Source organism: Salvelinus namaycush, chromosome 37 (genome assembly GCF_016432855.1).
Source record: "Salvelinus namaycush isolate Seneca chromosome 37, SaNama_1.0, whole genome shotgun sequence".
Lineage (NCBI taxonomy): Eukaryota > Metazoa > Chordata > Actinopteri > Salmoniformes > Salmonidae > Salvelinus > Salvelinus namaycush.
This window is the reverse complement of record NC_052343.1, coordinates 24,855,261-24,868,172: the sequence shown is the minus strand read 5'-3', so window position 1 is coordinate 24,868,172 and position 12,912 is coordinate 24,855,261. Positions and strand designations below refer to the sequence as shown.

Below are 12,912 nucleotides of genomic sequence, written 5' to 3'. Positions count from 1 at the left end.
TCTGATAATAAATAGTTGGCGACATACTGTATAACATTGTCCCTAAATCTCAATAAACACCCTACTCCTTTGTCCACCAGAGGTCCCCCTGGAGCTGTGAAAGTGTTGTTTGAGAATAGGCTCACTATGTCAATGCACAGGTAAATAACAACAGTACTAGTCTATAATGTGCTTTTTATTGGTGGCCTATGTTACAGCTTATTTGCAATTGATAATGCCTTAATTCATTCATTCTAGAAGGCTACAGAATATAATTTTGGGAGCACACAGTATTGTGGTATTTTTAAAACTATTTGTTTCGACAGGGATTGCTGGATTTTTTAAAATCCATGTTTTTATCAGTACTGTAATTAATGGAACACAGCACTGAAAAGCCCATCAAAATGGGATTTAAAAAAGAGAGCGACAAGCTAAAATAGTTGTCCAACTGAATTGGTGATTGACTCCTCACCATCTGAAATGATCATATTTGATCAACCTGTCATAAAACCCTTACATCCTGTATCTTGCAAATACCAGCCTATAATTATCCAATGAGTAGGCTAGCCTACATCTGCGTGAGGAACCCCCCCCCCCCCCCCCCCACACACACACAGTGATGTGAAATACTTAAGTAAAAATACTTTAAATTACGTAAGTAGTTTTTTGGGGTATCTGTGCTTTACTTTAATACATTCCTAAAGAAAATAGCTTAAAATACGGAATTTGAAATGATTTATACTTCTACTTTTACTTTTGATACTTAAGTACATTTTAGCAATTACATTTACTTTTGATACTTAAGTATATTTAGAACCAAATACTTTTAGACTTTAGTAGTATTTTACTGGGTTACTTTTACTTGAGTAACTTTCGATTAAGGTATTTATACTTTTACTCAAGTATGACAATTGGGTACTTTTTCCACCACTGCATGCACGCACGCACGCACACACACACACACACACACACACGTAGAGAGAGAGAAAGAGAGAGCGAGATACTTTTTGTATGGCGCACTCTCATACACTATATCCTCATAACCCTTGCAAATAAGAATAGCGCCCCAGTCAACCAGTCAACTGTCAGTGGTGAGCGTATCACATGCCGCTAGTGGAGGTGTTCGATGTTCGTGTTCAGGTGACGATGTTTGTGTTCAGGTGAGCGCGTACAGTTAGTTATACAGTCCTTATGCCGCTACTTTCATGAGCCACGGAGAGGAGGACCTGGGACACAGCTGGCCCGTCGTTTCCCGCACTCCAGGGAAGAGCACGGACAAGGCAGAGGCGGGACAGTGAGAGAACGAGGCATCAGAGGACAACAACACGGAGAGCGGACACAGCCAAACCAAACGCGACATGGAGATGACAACCCGCAATTTGCACCTCGACCCCAAAGTTGACAATTGCGATGGAGTGATCAACATAAACCGCGGGGACATGACGGAGATATCTGTGCCGCTGTCCCACTCTGGGAAGCGTATGCCTCAAATCGAGGGGGGCAATCTTTATAGATTGCGAGATAGAAAAGTTTTATTGGAGGACAAAAAGTGTCTGTGCGCTTGGGCTCTAGGCACCGCGCTGCTTGGGACACTGCTCATGATACTGCACGCGGAGCTGTGTCCGTTTATTTACCAACCGGTAAGTCATTTTGGTCACGTCACATTCCGTAAAATTCACTTTCAACTACCAACAAGACTGTTAAAATATAATCATGCTAACGAATTTATCAAGGAAAGCATAACAAATCCCTGGCTATTAAAGTTGTTTGCGGTTGGTTTTCAGTTTCTATGAAATAAAGTGGACCTACATTATAGTCTTACAACTCTCAAGTTGAAAGAGAAGAACTGAAAGAGCTGTTTCTATTTAAAAATGATAAGATCAAGACAGTGAACTTAAAGTACAAGGCTTCCCTCAGAAAGCTAACATTCAAAGTGGGTCAAAGACAGGTGTCAAACATATGCCACTATTGCCACTTTGTACAGGCCATTATGGATATATAGAAGATTCATAATTTCCCAGCTCACATATTTTGATTAATCAAGAGACAAGTTATCATGTGCCATAAAAGTGATTTAGTCTAAGACACCTGTTGACCTGTCATATCCACATGCCAGAGAGAGAGAGAGAGAGACAGTAAAGTCAGTGGTACATTGTATTTGGAAAGCTCACAATATATGATTCCCCTTAGAACAGCAAATACCATCATGATTATCAAGTTACTGTTGAATAGGCTAGTGGTGAGAACACCAATGTTGGCCTTGTAATAAGTAAAATAAATTAGATTGATTCTCTACCTAATCGTTAACTACACCTGTTTGACACCACAAGGATGGCTTGTTGGTTTGCTGCGCTAGAGACCTCTTTAGGGTTCAATACCTTGTCCCCACCTGACCAATGATAAAATGACAAGCAACGCAGGCCTCAACAGCAACATGTAATACAACTGAAACCTGCAGGAATCAACTGACCTACTGCTGGCCAGGCCACCACAGAAATTCATTGAATAGTAGCAACTATCTCAGGGAACCAGATATCCTGTGTATACCCCTAGTACTCTGACTAGGCTGCTCAAGAAAGAGAGTCTATCTGAGAATAGGTCACAGACCTACTGAACACTATTTGTGATTTTTTTATGAGTGAATGTCACCCCCCTTGTGTGGAGAATGAGTTTCAACCTCTGCATGGATAATTAACATGTTAAAGGGATACTTTGGGATTTTGGCAATGAGGCCCATTATCTACTTCCCCAGAGTCAGATGAACTTGTGGATGCCATTTTTATGTCTCTGTGTCTAGTATGAAGGAAGTTGGATGTAGTTTCACGAGCAATGCTAACTAGCATTAGCGCAATGACTGGAAGGCTATGGGTAACTGCTAGCATGCTCTGGGGAAGTATAAAGGGTCTCATTGCCAAAATCTTGAAGTGATTTGACATGAAGTGGTCAGTCAGACGGACAGAAAACAGGTGTTGTTGATACAACATAAAGATCATGAATGCTATTATCAACCTACATGTGCCCTGTAGCTCTACCACAAAGTCCTTGGATTAATCTACGTACAGAAATACTATATCCAGTCCATTCATAGGAAGAGAACGGAACGGCATGTCTAATTGTTGTCGTAACCATTTCCTTGATTAACAGACCCGTTAAACAAGCATGACTTGCGTCGCAGCATAATAGCATAACCCACACCTGGGATTTGAACCCGGTGACCTGATTATGAGCCCATTTCCAGAACCACTGCTTGGTACTGCCGTCTCTTCACATTAACATACAGATTAGGGTGGATAACAACACCAGTCCACACAATCAAGCAGTTTTTAACTCCGTCCCACTGAAGTTCTAGAATATACGTGCCAGTTCCATAAGTAGAAAAGAGGCTCTCAGCAACTCACCCATGATGCAACCAAATGTCAGGCCACCTTAACACTATAAGGTAGGTGATTCCTACCCTGGTGTAACCAGCCTGACCACTGCACTCAAAAAAAAAATCAATTCACTTTCACTTATCAAGTGAAGTGAAAACAATGGAGTGAAACAATCGGTCAGCCTGGTTATACCTGCCTGGCCGTCCAGTGAAAGGAGATCCAATCTGAGGTCCCTATACTTAGAGGTAATTACAGCTAGATGAGCAAGCTATAGCCCATGTCCATCTGACCTAAATCCTCCATGTAATGATCCCAAGGCAGGTGGAGTGAAAACTGCTAAGTGCAGCAGGCAGGCTGTTTAAATCAGGCTGATTTCAGGGAAAGGAGATCCAATCTGTTTTGTTTGATTAATATGATTGTCATGATTGATCAAATATTGATTTGCAACTAGGCTGACATGCAGTGTAAGCCTGGGCCTGGAGGAAGTTGATTTTGGAAGTTCATGTTGCAAACAGCTCCATATGCTGATGAATCTGGCAATTACCCAGGCAGGCATTTCCATGCATTTTCCCCTATACATTATCTTGATTTTGAAAACCAATTGAGTTTGCCAAACTATTATTTTTGGAAATGCATAAGTTGTATCAAAACTCTAAAATAACATAGGCTATATGATGAGTGAGATAACTGGATGCTCAGAAATAGCTAGATGCCTGGTATACCCTCTCTGCATGACAGTGTATTTAAGGATACTTTTCCTTGGAAACCAGGTTATGCAGGATGAGGAAAATGTGCTATTTGTGGTATTTTTTCCACATTGTATTTGTTTCCCTTCACAGCTAGTGTTTCTCAGGTTGCCCACGGTCATTTTGGATCTTTCCACATCATTTGTGTTTCATTAGAGACTGTTTGAATAATGCAAGAGTTTCACCTCTCCTGGAGATGGGGGGCTGGGCTGAGGCTGGGCTGATTGTCAAGGTCTTTGGGCCAGCATGCCAGACTGATATGACTGAGTGTGACCATCTAGTTAGTTACATCAGCTAATCTGCACTGTGTTTTCCAGAGTTAAATGGCGTCAGGTTTGACTGTGTGCCAAGAGGATGCGTTTCTAGTAAAACAAACAGCAATGATTATTGATGTTATTAGCGACGGCCTAGCAACTGTTTGGGTGTGCCATTGTCACAGAACACAGCACACCGAGGACATTGTTGCAAATTAACTAGACCTTATCAAGAGTGATCAACAGAAGGGGTTTTCCTTTCTTTTAATAATTAATTCAGAATTATGATGAATGTTTCAGGCTCTACTCACATCATCTACTCACAGCGTCTGTCTGAAGGCTGATGGGATGGATTCTGGCCTGCATTGGTCTTGGGTGGCCTTCCTGTCTGTCCAAGGCCTGGATAAACAACCCGTGTTAGAGTTACTATAAATTAGGTCGTTTCAAAAAGGCTTGAAATTACTCTGTTTCCAAAGGGAAAATATTACAAAACAAATTTAGACATTCAGAGCTGTGGTCTCCATGTGATAGGTCTAATAATGTATTCAAATTAACGTTACGCTGATGTGGAGTCCAATTAGGCGTGGGATAAAATTAGACATGATGCAGATGCTACAAGTGAAATTGTGGAAAACAATCAACGTTGCCAACGTACGTCACACCATACCAACTTTCTGCGTTGAAGTTTCCCCAACGTTGTCTGAAAATTTGCAATTATATCTTTTAGACTGTAAACTCCAACCACCCATCATTAAATGAATTCCCCGTTAAAACTTTCATCGAGGTTACATCAGTTGCCTGCGTGGACGTCATGGCAATAAACAGCACAACTTTTATCATAGCCTACTGTCGAGACGATCGTTTCAAGTACAGTGAAGTCAAGTGATATTTACTCACAGGGTTAATTATTAAGACACTCATAGCCTACTTACCAGATGTGTTAACATATCATTGCATAATTCGCGGGAAGTAGTATGGCCGCGCTGAAAGTCTGCTAATACAGAACTAGTAAAGGCCCAGTGCACTACTTTTGTGAAAATATTTAAACAAATCTATTTGTATTTGAGTCTTTACCAGCATTTGTAACTTGAGTGTGATAATTATCTGTACAAAACAGTTAATCTGATAATACTGTACTTCTGGAATATAAAAATACTTGTTTGATATATGTTTTCCATTTTCTTGAAATACTCTGCAAATGCAACTTATTTCTATGTGTAAATTGAAACGGTCTATTCATTCCTTTTACCTTTCAGTAGATCTTAACCAGAGCAATTTACAGTAGTGAATGCATACAGGTGCAGCAGTAGGCTAGTGGTTAGAGCATTGGTCCAGTAACCGAAAGGTTGCTAGATCAAATCACAGAGCTGACAAGGTAAAAATCTGTCGCTCTGCCCCTGAACGAGGCAGTTAACCCACTGTTCCTAGGTCGTCATTGAAAATAAGAATTTGTTCTTAACTGACTTGCCTAGTTAAAAAAAAAAAAAAATCATACAGGTCTGCTGTGGGAATTGAAATTCACAACTGTAGTGTTGTGAGTTCAACAACTAAGCCACATCATCATAAACCACTTGATGTCTCAATGTACTGAATTGCACTTTGTTTTTCTTTATGGTGATAGAAATATTTGAAGACAGACTTTCTGGATTCTATTAGAATGTCAATCGCTGAGAAAAAGACAGGGCAACAACTCTTACAATTACAACCATTGAATCCTGCAAGATACTGTTCTTACAGTTTTTCCCAATTGTTTACACACTAAAATTGGAACTTGAAACGCAATCACCAAAACCTGAAACTCGTGTACTAAATCCCGAAACCAAGTCTGCAAAATTGCAAGCACAATTCCTGCTTTACACTCAGTTTTCAATTCTATATCACACTTTTTGCAAAACACTACACACAGATCTCTACATTAGGCACAACATTCAAAATTAAAATCTCTTTAGTCCCTTTGGAAAGCAACGCCAATCACAATGCCAAGCTCTATAAACCAATTGGCAACTGTATTGCATTTGTGTGTGTTTATTTATGTATATTTGAGTAGGTATACATTACTGTAACAATATTTTACAACCGGCTACAGTGTAACACTGAAAATGCAAAGGGCATAAACCTGCTGATGGGATATTCATAGTAGTGTTTTGTGTTGAGCACATCAGTGTGTTGTTGGTTGGTAGACAGATCTATTCATATGACGCGTGTGTTTGTCATTTTGATGCAAAAAAAACACTTTGGAAAGAGATAAAACAGTTTTGATTGCAGTGTTTGCTTTTGCTAGATATTTGTAGAGATTTGCATTTTGTGTTCGTGGTTTTGTGTTTTGTGTTTAGAGTTTTGGGAAAATGGCCCAAAGATTCAGCAAACGTGTGTAAACAACTGAGGAAACCCATAATTATACAACTACCTTTTTTGACAAAGTGGAGATACTGAAAAAAAATGTATGCCCATGCTACAGATGTCTATATCGGCCCAGTGCACTACTTTTGTGATAATATATATTTTTTGGTTTTGAAATTGTACTTTTTATTTGTATTATATGTTTTTTTATTCAGATTTTTCAGGGGCTGCTGCAACACCCTCAGCACCCCCACTTCCAGCGGCATTGTTCATTGCTACAGAAGCCAAATCCTATTCCCTTTTCTTTCATCTAACTAAATGTACCATGATCTTTAGGTTTTGCTGCAGTCCAGGGTAACATTTTACATTTTAGTCATTTAGCAGACGCTCTTATCCAGAGCGACTTACAGTAGAGTGCATACATTTTATTACATTTTTACATACTGAGACAAGGATATCCCTACCGGCCAAACCCTCCCTAACCCGGACGACGCTATGCCAATTGTGCGTCGCCCCACGGACCTCCCGGTTGCGGCCGGCTGCGACAGAGCCTGGGCGTGAACCCTAGAGACTCTGGTGGCGCAGCTAGCACTGCGATGCAGTGCCCTAGACCACTGCGCCACCCGGGAGGTTGGTAAAGTTGATAAACTGATTTAGGAATCTTGGATAGCATGTCACCTCTCACCTGGTTAGTACAGTTTTAAAGTTCACTTGCTGCAATTTTACACATTTCGCCAGAGGGCAGAGAGAATATTTACCAATTTCATAACTGATTTCATAGAATTCTACTCATTTTGCTATAGGGAGGAGAGAAATGTTCGTAGTTTTTTTGCACTGACTTATGCCATGTTAATATGATATATCTGAGTGAGAGCGAATAACAAAATTAATGGGAGCCCCCTGGAGATCAGGGCCCCTGGGTAATTGAACCACTTTTACACGATTACTAGTTTATATAGCTGTCTAGACCAATATAGAAAAAGTTAGCTGATGTGCTAATTGAGTGAGTCTCAGTGACTGACATAACAATAGAAAAACTGCTTATACACAACCAAATTTTGATTGCACCTTGTGTATTGTGTACCTTGTGTACCTTGCACCAAATTACACCTTGTGCATTCTACTATTCTAGCTCTCAACAGTAAGTTGAGACCCTGACTAAGTTCCTAAAAGAACCAATAAACAAAAAAATACACTTATTTTGGGTCAGGGGCACCCTAGCAGGCGCGGGGCCCTAAGCGTTTGCTTATGTCGCTTAGTGGCTAGGGCCGGCTCTGCTAGTTTATAAAGATCGTTTTAATGCATCAGCTAAGAGCTTTGTAGGCCTATACTCATTTTATTTGGTTGCGCGACCTGGTGGTCCACTTGAAGTCAATACTTCATATCATGCCAGGTCAATATGCCTACTTGATCTAATGCCACCCAAGTGTGTGCGTGCGTTCATGAGTGTGCATGTGCATCACACACATTATAAAGTTGTCACCAAATCAGTGTGCGTGGCCAGCGGAGACTGAAGGTCAGAGCATTCCACTAACACTAACACACTGCTACTGGAAAACGCCAAACAGAAAAGAATCGAAAACAGAAGCACTGTTTGAATAACTTTAAACCTCCCTTTAATGTCTTTATCTTGTCTGTCCTCCTCTTCCTCCCCAGGGCTCCCGCTACGCCTTTATCATCAACTGCTCCATCAGCATGTCCACTGGGTGTCTTCTGATTCTCATCGTAGCCTTCCATTATAAGGACATTAGGGTGAGTGTGTGTTCTCTCTGACCTCTGACTCCATTACTGACTGTGCAGCCCAGCTCTCTATCACTGGAAAGAACTGTGTTAGTTACTCTTTGAACATAGGAGTTGAAGGCAGGGGTTACATTAAATCACTTATTGTTAAAGGTAAGCAGGATTAGGCGGCCACCTGTTGCCTACAGGCTAGAGATAACAAGTATGATAATGTAATCAGACAGACACTATTTACATCATGCAGGTTTTTCCGATCAAATAGCCTAACCTAAATGGCGCTCAATCAAATTAACAAGCAACATATCCTAAAAACAGGAGAGGTCAAAGTAAAATGGACAATATGGAATGTACAATCACAACTGTTGTCCAGGAGTTTCACCCCATTGTCATGATCAGTGGTTTCAAGTTTGTATCGGTCCATTTTTGACAAGCTGATCATAGTAAAAAAATAAAATACTTTTCCTGCTGTGTAAACACATTGCAAATAGGCTTGAGATACCCAACTTTGTCAGGAGTTATCTGATATTCAGAGCTTACAGTTTTTTTTTACATCGCTTACACACTAAAAGTGGTACTTGAGGCGCACTCAGTGAAACTATTAACTCATGTACTACCTAATCTTCAGACCAAGTGTAACGCTCGTCTTCCTCCTCTTCTGAGGAGGAGTAGTAGGAAGGATCGGAGGACCAATGCGCAGCGTGGTAAGTTTCCATACTTTAATAAAGCAAATAGAAACACTGAACAAAAACAACAAAGTGAACGAACGAAAACGAAACAGTCCCGTATGGTAACAATACAGACACAGGAACAATCACCCACAACCCACAATGACAAACAGGCTACCTAAATATGGCTCCCAATCAGAGACAACGACTGACACCTGCCTCTGATTGAGAACCATATCAGGCCAAACACATAGAAACAGACAAACTAGACATACAACATAGAATGCCCACTCAGATCACACCCTGACCAAACAAAACATAGAAACATACAACGCAAACTATGGTCAGGGCGTGACACCAAGTCTGCAAAACTGCAAGCACATTATCTGCTTTACAATCAGTTTGTAATTGTAAAACACACTTTTGCAAAACACTAAACACAGTTCTCTACATTAGACACATCATTCAAAACTAACAGGTCAAAACTAACTGTGTTTCGTTTGGAAAACATAGCCATTCCAAATGCCACACTCATTTACCGATTACCTACACCCAGTGCTCCTGTTTGAAAACACTTATAGCTAATTTCTTCACTTATAAATCAGAGCTTGAGCACTATAAACAATGGAGGCCAATTTTGGAGAGAGAGTATTTGTTTTGTCTGTTACTGTTCATCCTGAAATCTGGATGAAAATACAATGTTTTGAGAAAGAAATAGATTTTATTCCCCCCCTTGCATTTCTGTTTATAGTGCAAATATATACTGAATATGCATACATACTGTATATATTTGTGCACATACATGTACGCGTGAGTGCTATGACAAACTGCCGTGGATTCCACCGCACACTGAACATGCAAAAGACACAAGATTGTAGTGTTTTACATTTTTCACATCCATGTGTAGTTGGCATGTATAAGAGCTAATCATTTGATGCTTTGTGTGTAGAGTTTTGATGCAAAAACACTATTTTGAGAAAAGTTAAAATAGTTTTGAATGAAGTGTTTAGTTTTGCAAGAGATGTGTGACGTTTTGCATGTTGTGTGTGTGTTTTGGGGTTTTGTGGGTAGAGTCTAGAGAAAGGAGCCATATTAAGGGAAGGTGTGGCAAAATCAAGGGAAGGTTGTGGCAATATCAAGGGAAGGTGTGGCAATAACTAGGGACGGGTGTGTCAATATCAAGGGAAGACTGTGGCAATATCAAGGGAAGAGTGTGGCAATATCAAGGGAAGGGTGTGGCAATATCAAGGGAACGGTGTGGCAATATCAAGGGAACGGTGTGGCAATGTCAAGGGAACGGTGTGGCAATATCAAGGGAACGGTGTGGCAATATCAAGGGAAGGGTGTGGCTGAAGTTACCCCTCTGCTGCAGGAACTGGGTGGCGATTGGGTAATGGGAAAGTCAGTCAAGGGCAGCAAGTCTATGAACTGAGTGTTCTAATATGCTACGGCAGTTTCAAATATCAAGAGTTACAAAGAAACCTCAAAGCAACAGGAATTGGAGGTTTTGGCCAGCGCGGGATTTGGTTTGCATTGTCTTTAGTGATATAAAAAAGTGATATCTTGGACTTGTGTCATGTCAGACTAGGATCAGACAGGATTATATTCATCATCTAAGAGACTTGTGAGTCAGAGGGCTTGTGTCGCTTACAACCCCCACAACCTTGACTTTCACTGGCTCCGTATCTGCTTGGGTGGGTCTTTGTTTGCCTTGGCATCATGTTTCTGTCGTTGCTGTTCTTCCAATTCCCACCTTTAGTTAATCATCATTTCCTTAATGCTTCAAATCAAATGAACAATTCTCCGTTGACATCCTTCTTTTCCTACCTCTCTCTCTCTCTCTCCCACTCAATCCCTTTCCCTCTTGCAATCTCTCTCTCTCTCTTTCTCTTTTTTTTTTATCTTTCACTCTCTTTCCCCCTCTCTCTCCCTCTAACTTTCCTCCTCCCTCTGGCTCTTTCGTTCGCCCTCATCCCTTTCTCTCTCCGCTGTCGACCCTGTCCCGACCCCTCTCTTTTTCTCCAGCTCTTCATCATTGACCACAACCAGGTGGACTGGCGCATCGCCATGACAAGCCGCAGGGTGCTGGGCATCTCCCTCGAGCTGCTGGTCTGTGCCATTCATCCTGTGGGCACCTACTGGGAGGTGGGCATCCCTGCGCCCATCGCCAGGGAGGGGGTAGAGGTCAACTCCTCCAACTCGGCGCCGCTGTGTGTGTCCTCCCGCCACGGGGAGGTGCTGTTGGACACAGAGCTGCTACTGTCGGCGCTGATGTTCCTCAGGCTGTACCTGGTCCACAGGACGATCCTACTGCACAGCAAGGTGCTGCTCAGTGCCTCCTATAGGAGTATCGGCTCGCTCAACAACATCAACTTCACGTTCCGCTTCGTGCTCAAGGTGCTGATGAACAAGTACCCGGCGCGCACGCTGATGGTGTTCATCTTCTTGTTCTGGCTCATCGCTTCCTGGATGCTCACGCTGTGTGAGAGGTAGGGTGGAGGGGCGCGCACACGCCGGCACACACTCATGCTCACATACACACACACACACACACACACACACACACACACACACACACACACACACACACACACACACACACACACACACACACACACACACACACACACACACACACACACACATCTCTTGCATAACTCACACACATCTCATGCATGACTCACACACACTCTCCTGTTTGAGAAACACAGGCACAACCAGACGTCTGTGTGATAGACAGAACAGAAAAAGAGGACACATAGTAAGAGATAAAAACAGTTTGCCTAACTATAAATATAACACATTACTACTGCCAGCACAGAAACACGCACACATACACATACACCCCTACACAGTTTATTACAAACAGACTGAGGCAATCAATTGCTCACTCTACTTCAAATATTGATGGTCAATTTGAGTTCCCCATTCAGAAAGGATGTCTAATAACAAATTCAATGTTGATTGTTTTCTGTTGAGTTACTCCGACAAATTACTCTTCATTGCGAGCCAACACATACCATCCTAGGCCTCTGAAGTCGGCTTGTGGCCAACGTGAGGTCATTTGTTTAGGCTGAACCTACAATGGGATGGGATTCTTAGATCTCAGTTACATAGAGAAAATCAAACGTGTTAGTTAATCAAGCTGCATGTTAAACAAACTGACGTTTTGGTTATACGATCTGATGATTGACAGATTGTAAGACTTCTGAGTAACACCCGACAGGTATAATGCATTATAACTTCCCTGTAGGCAATAGAAGACTTAAGATGAACACTGAATTGGAATGGTCTTGAAATAGATTCTGAGAAAACAACAACTTACAAAAGTCAGCCCATTTTTGAGTCAATTTCACCATCTGTCCAGACAATTCAACTTCCATTTTCTCTTTCCTGGAATTGAAACAGGACCTTCCCTGACCCCACAGCCACTGACAGATAAACAGATAATCACAGTCTAACTGTAACTACAACGCTTGGATCTTTGGTTGCCCATAAAGATTCTAAATCTCAAAACAAAACGAATCAAATGTTATTTGTCACATGCGTCGAATACAACAGGTGTAGACCTTACCGTGAAATCCTTCCTTAACCAACAATGCAGTTTGAAGAAAATAGAGTTAAGAAAATATCTACTAAATAAACTAAAGTAAAAAAAATCTAAAAGAACAATAATGAGGCTGTATACAGGGGGTACTGGTACTGAGTCAGTATGCGGGGGTACAGGTTAGACGAAGTAATTTGTACATGTAGGTAGGGGTAAAGTGACTATGCATAGATAATAAACAGTGAGAAGCAGCAGTGTACAATCAATGAT

At 41.4% G+C, this 12,912-nt stretch overlaps 1 protein-coding gene across 1 annotated transcript in view; it reads left to right on the top strand.

Moving 5' to 3' along the window:
* Positions 1–1,337: 1,337 nt before the first annotated feature.
* The window catches only part of LOC120030922 (intermediate conductance calcium-activated potassium channel protein 4-like), a 32,454-nt gene continuing 20,879 nt past the window's right edge, over positions 1,338–12,912 (top strand). Inside the window, exons 1-4 of the mRNA XM_038976427.1 lie at positions 1,338–1,458; positions 1,552–1,619; positions 8,347–8,442; positions 11,121–11,584. Coding sequence (XP_038832355.1) covers positions 1,338–1,458; positions 1,552–1,619; positions 8,347–8,442; positions 11,121–11,584 — 749 coding nt within the window. The remainder of the gene's footprint in view (positions 1,459–1,551; positions 1,620–8,346; positions 8,443–11,120; positions 11,585–12,912) is intronic.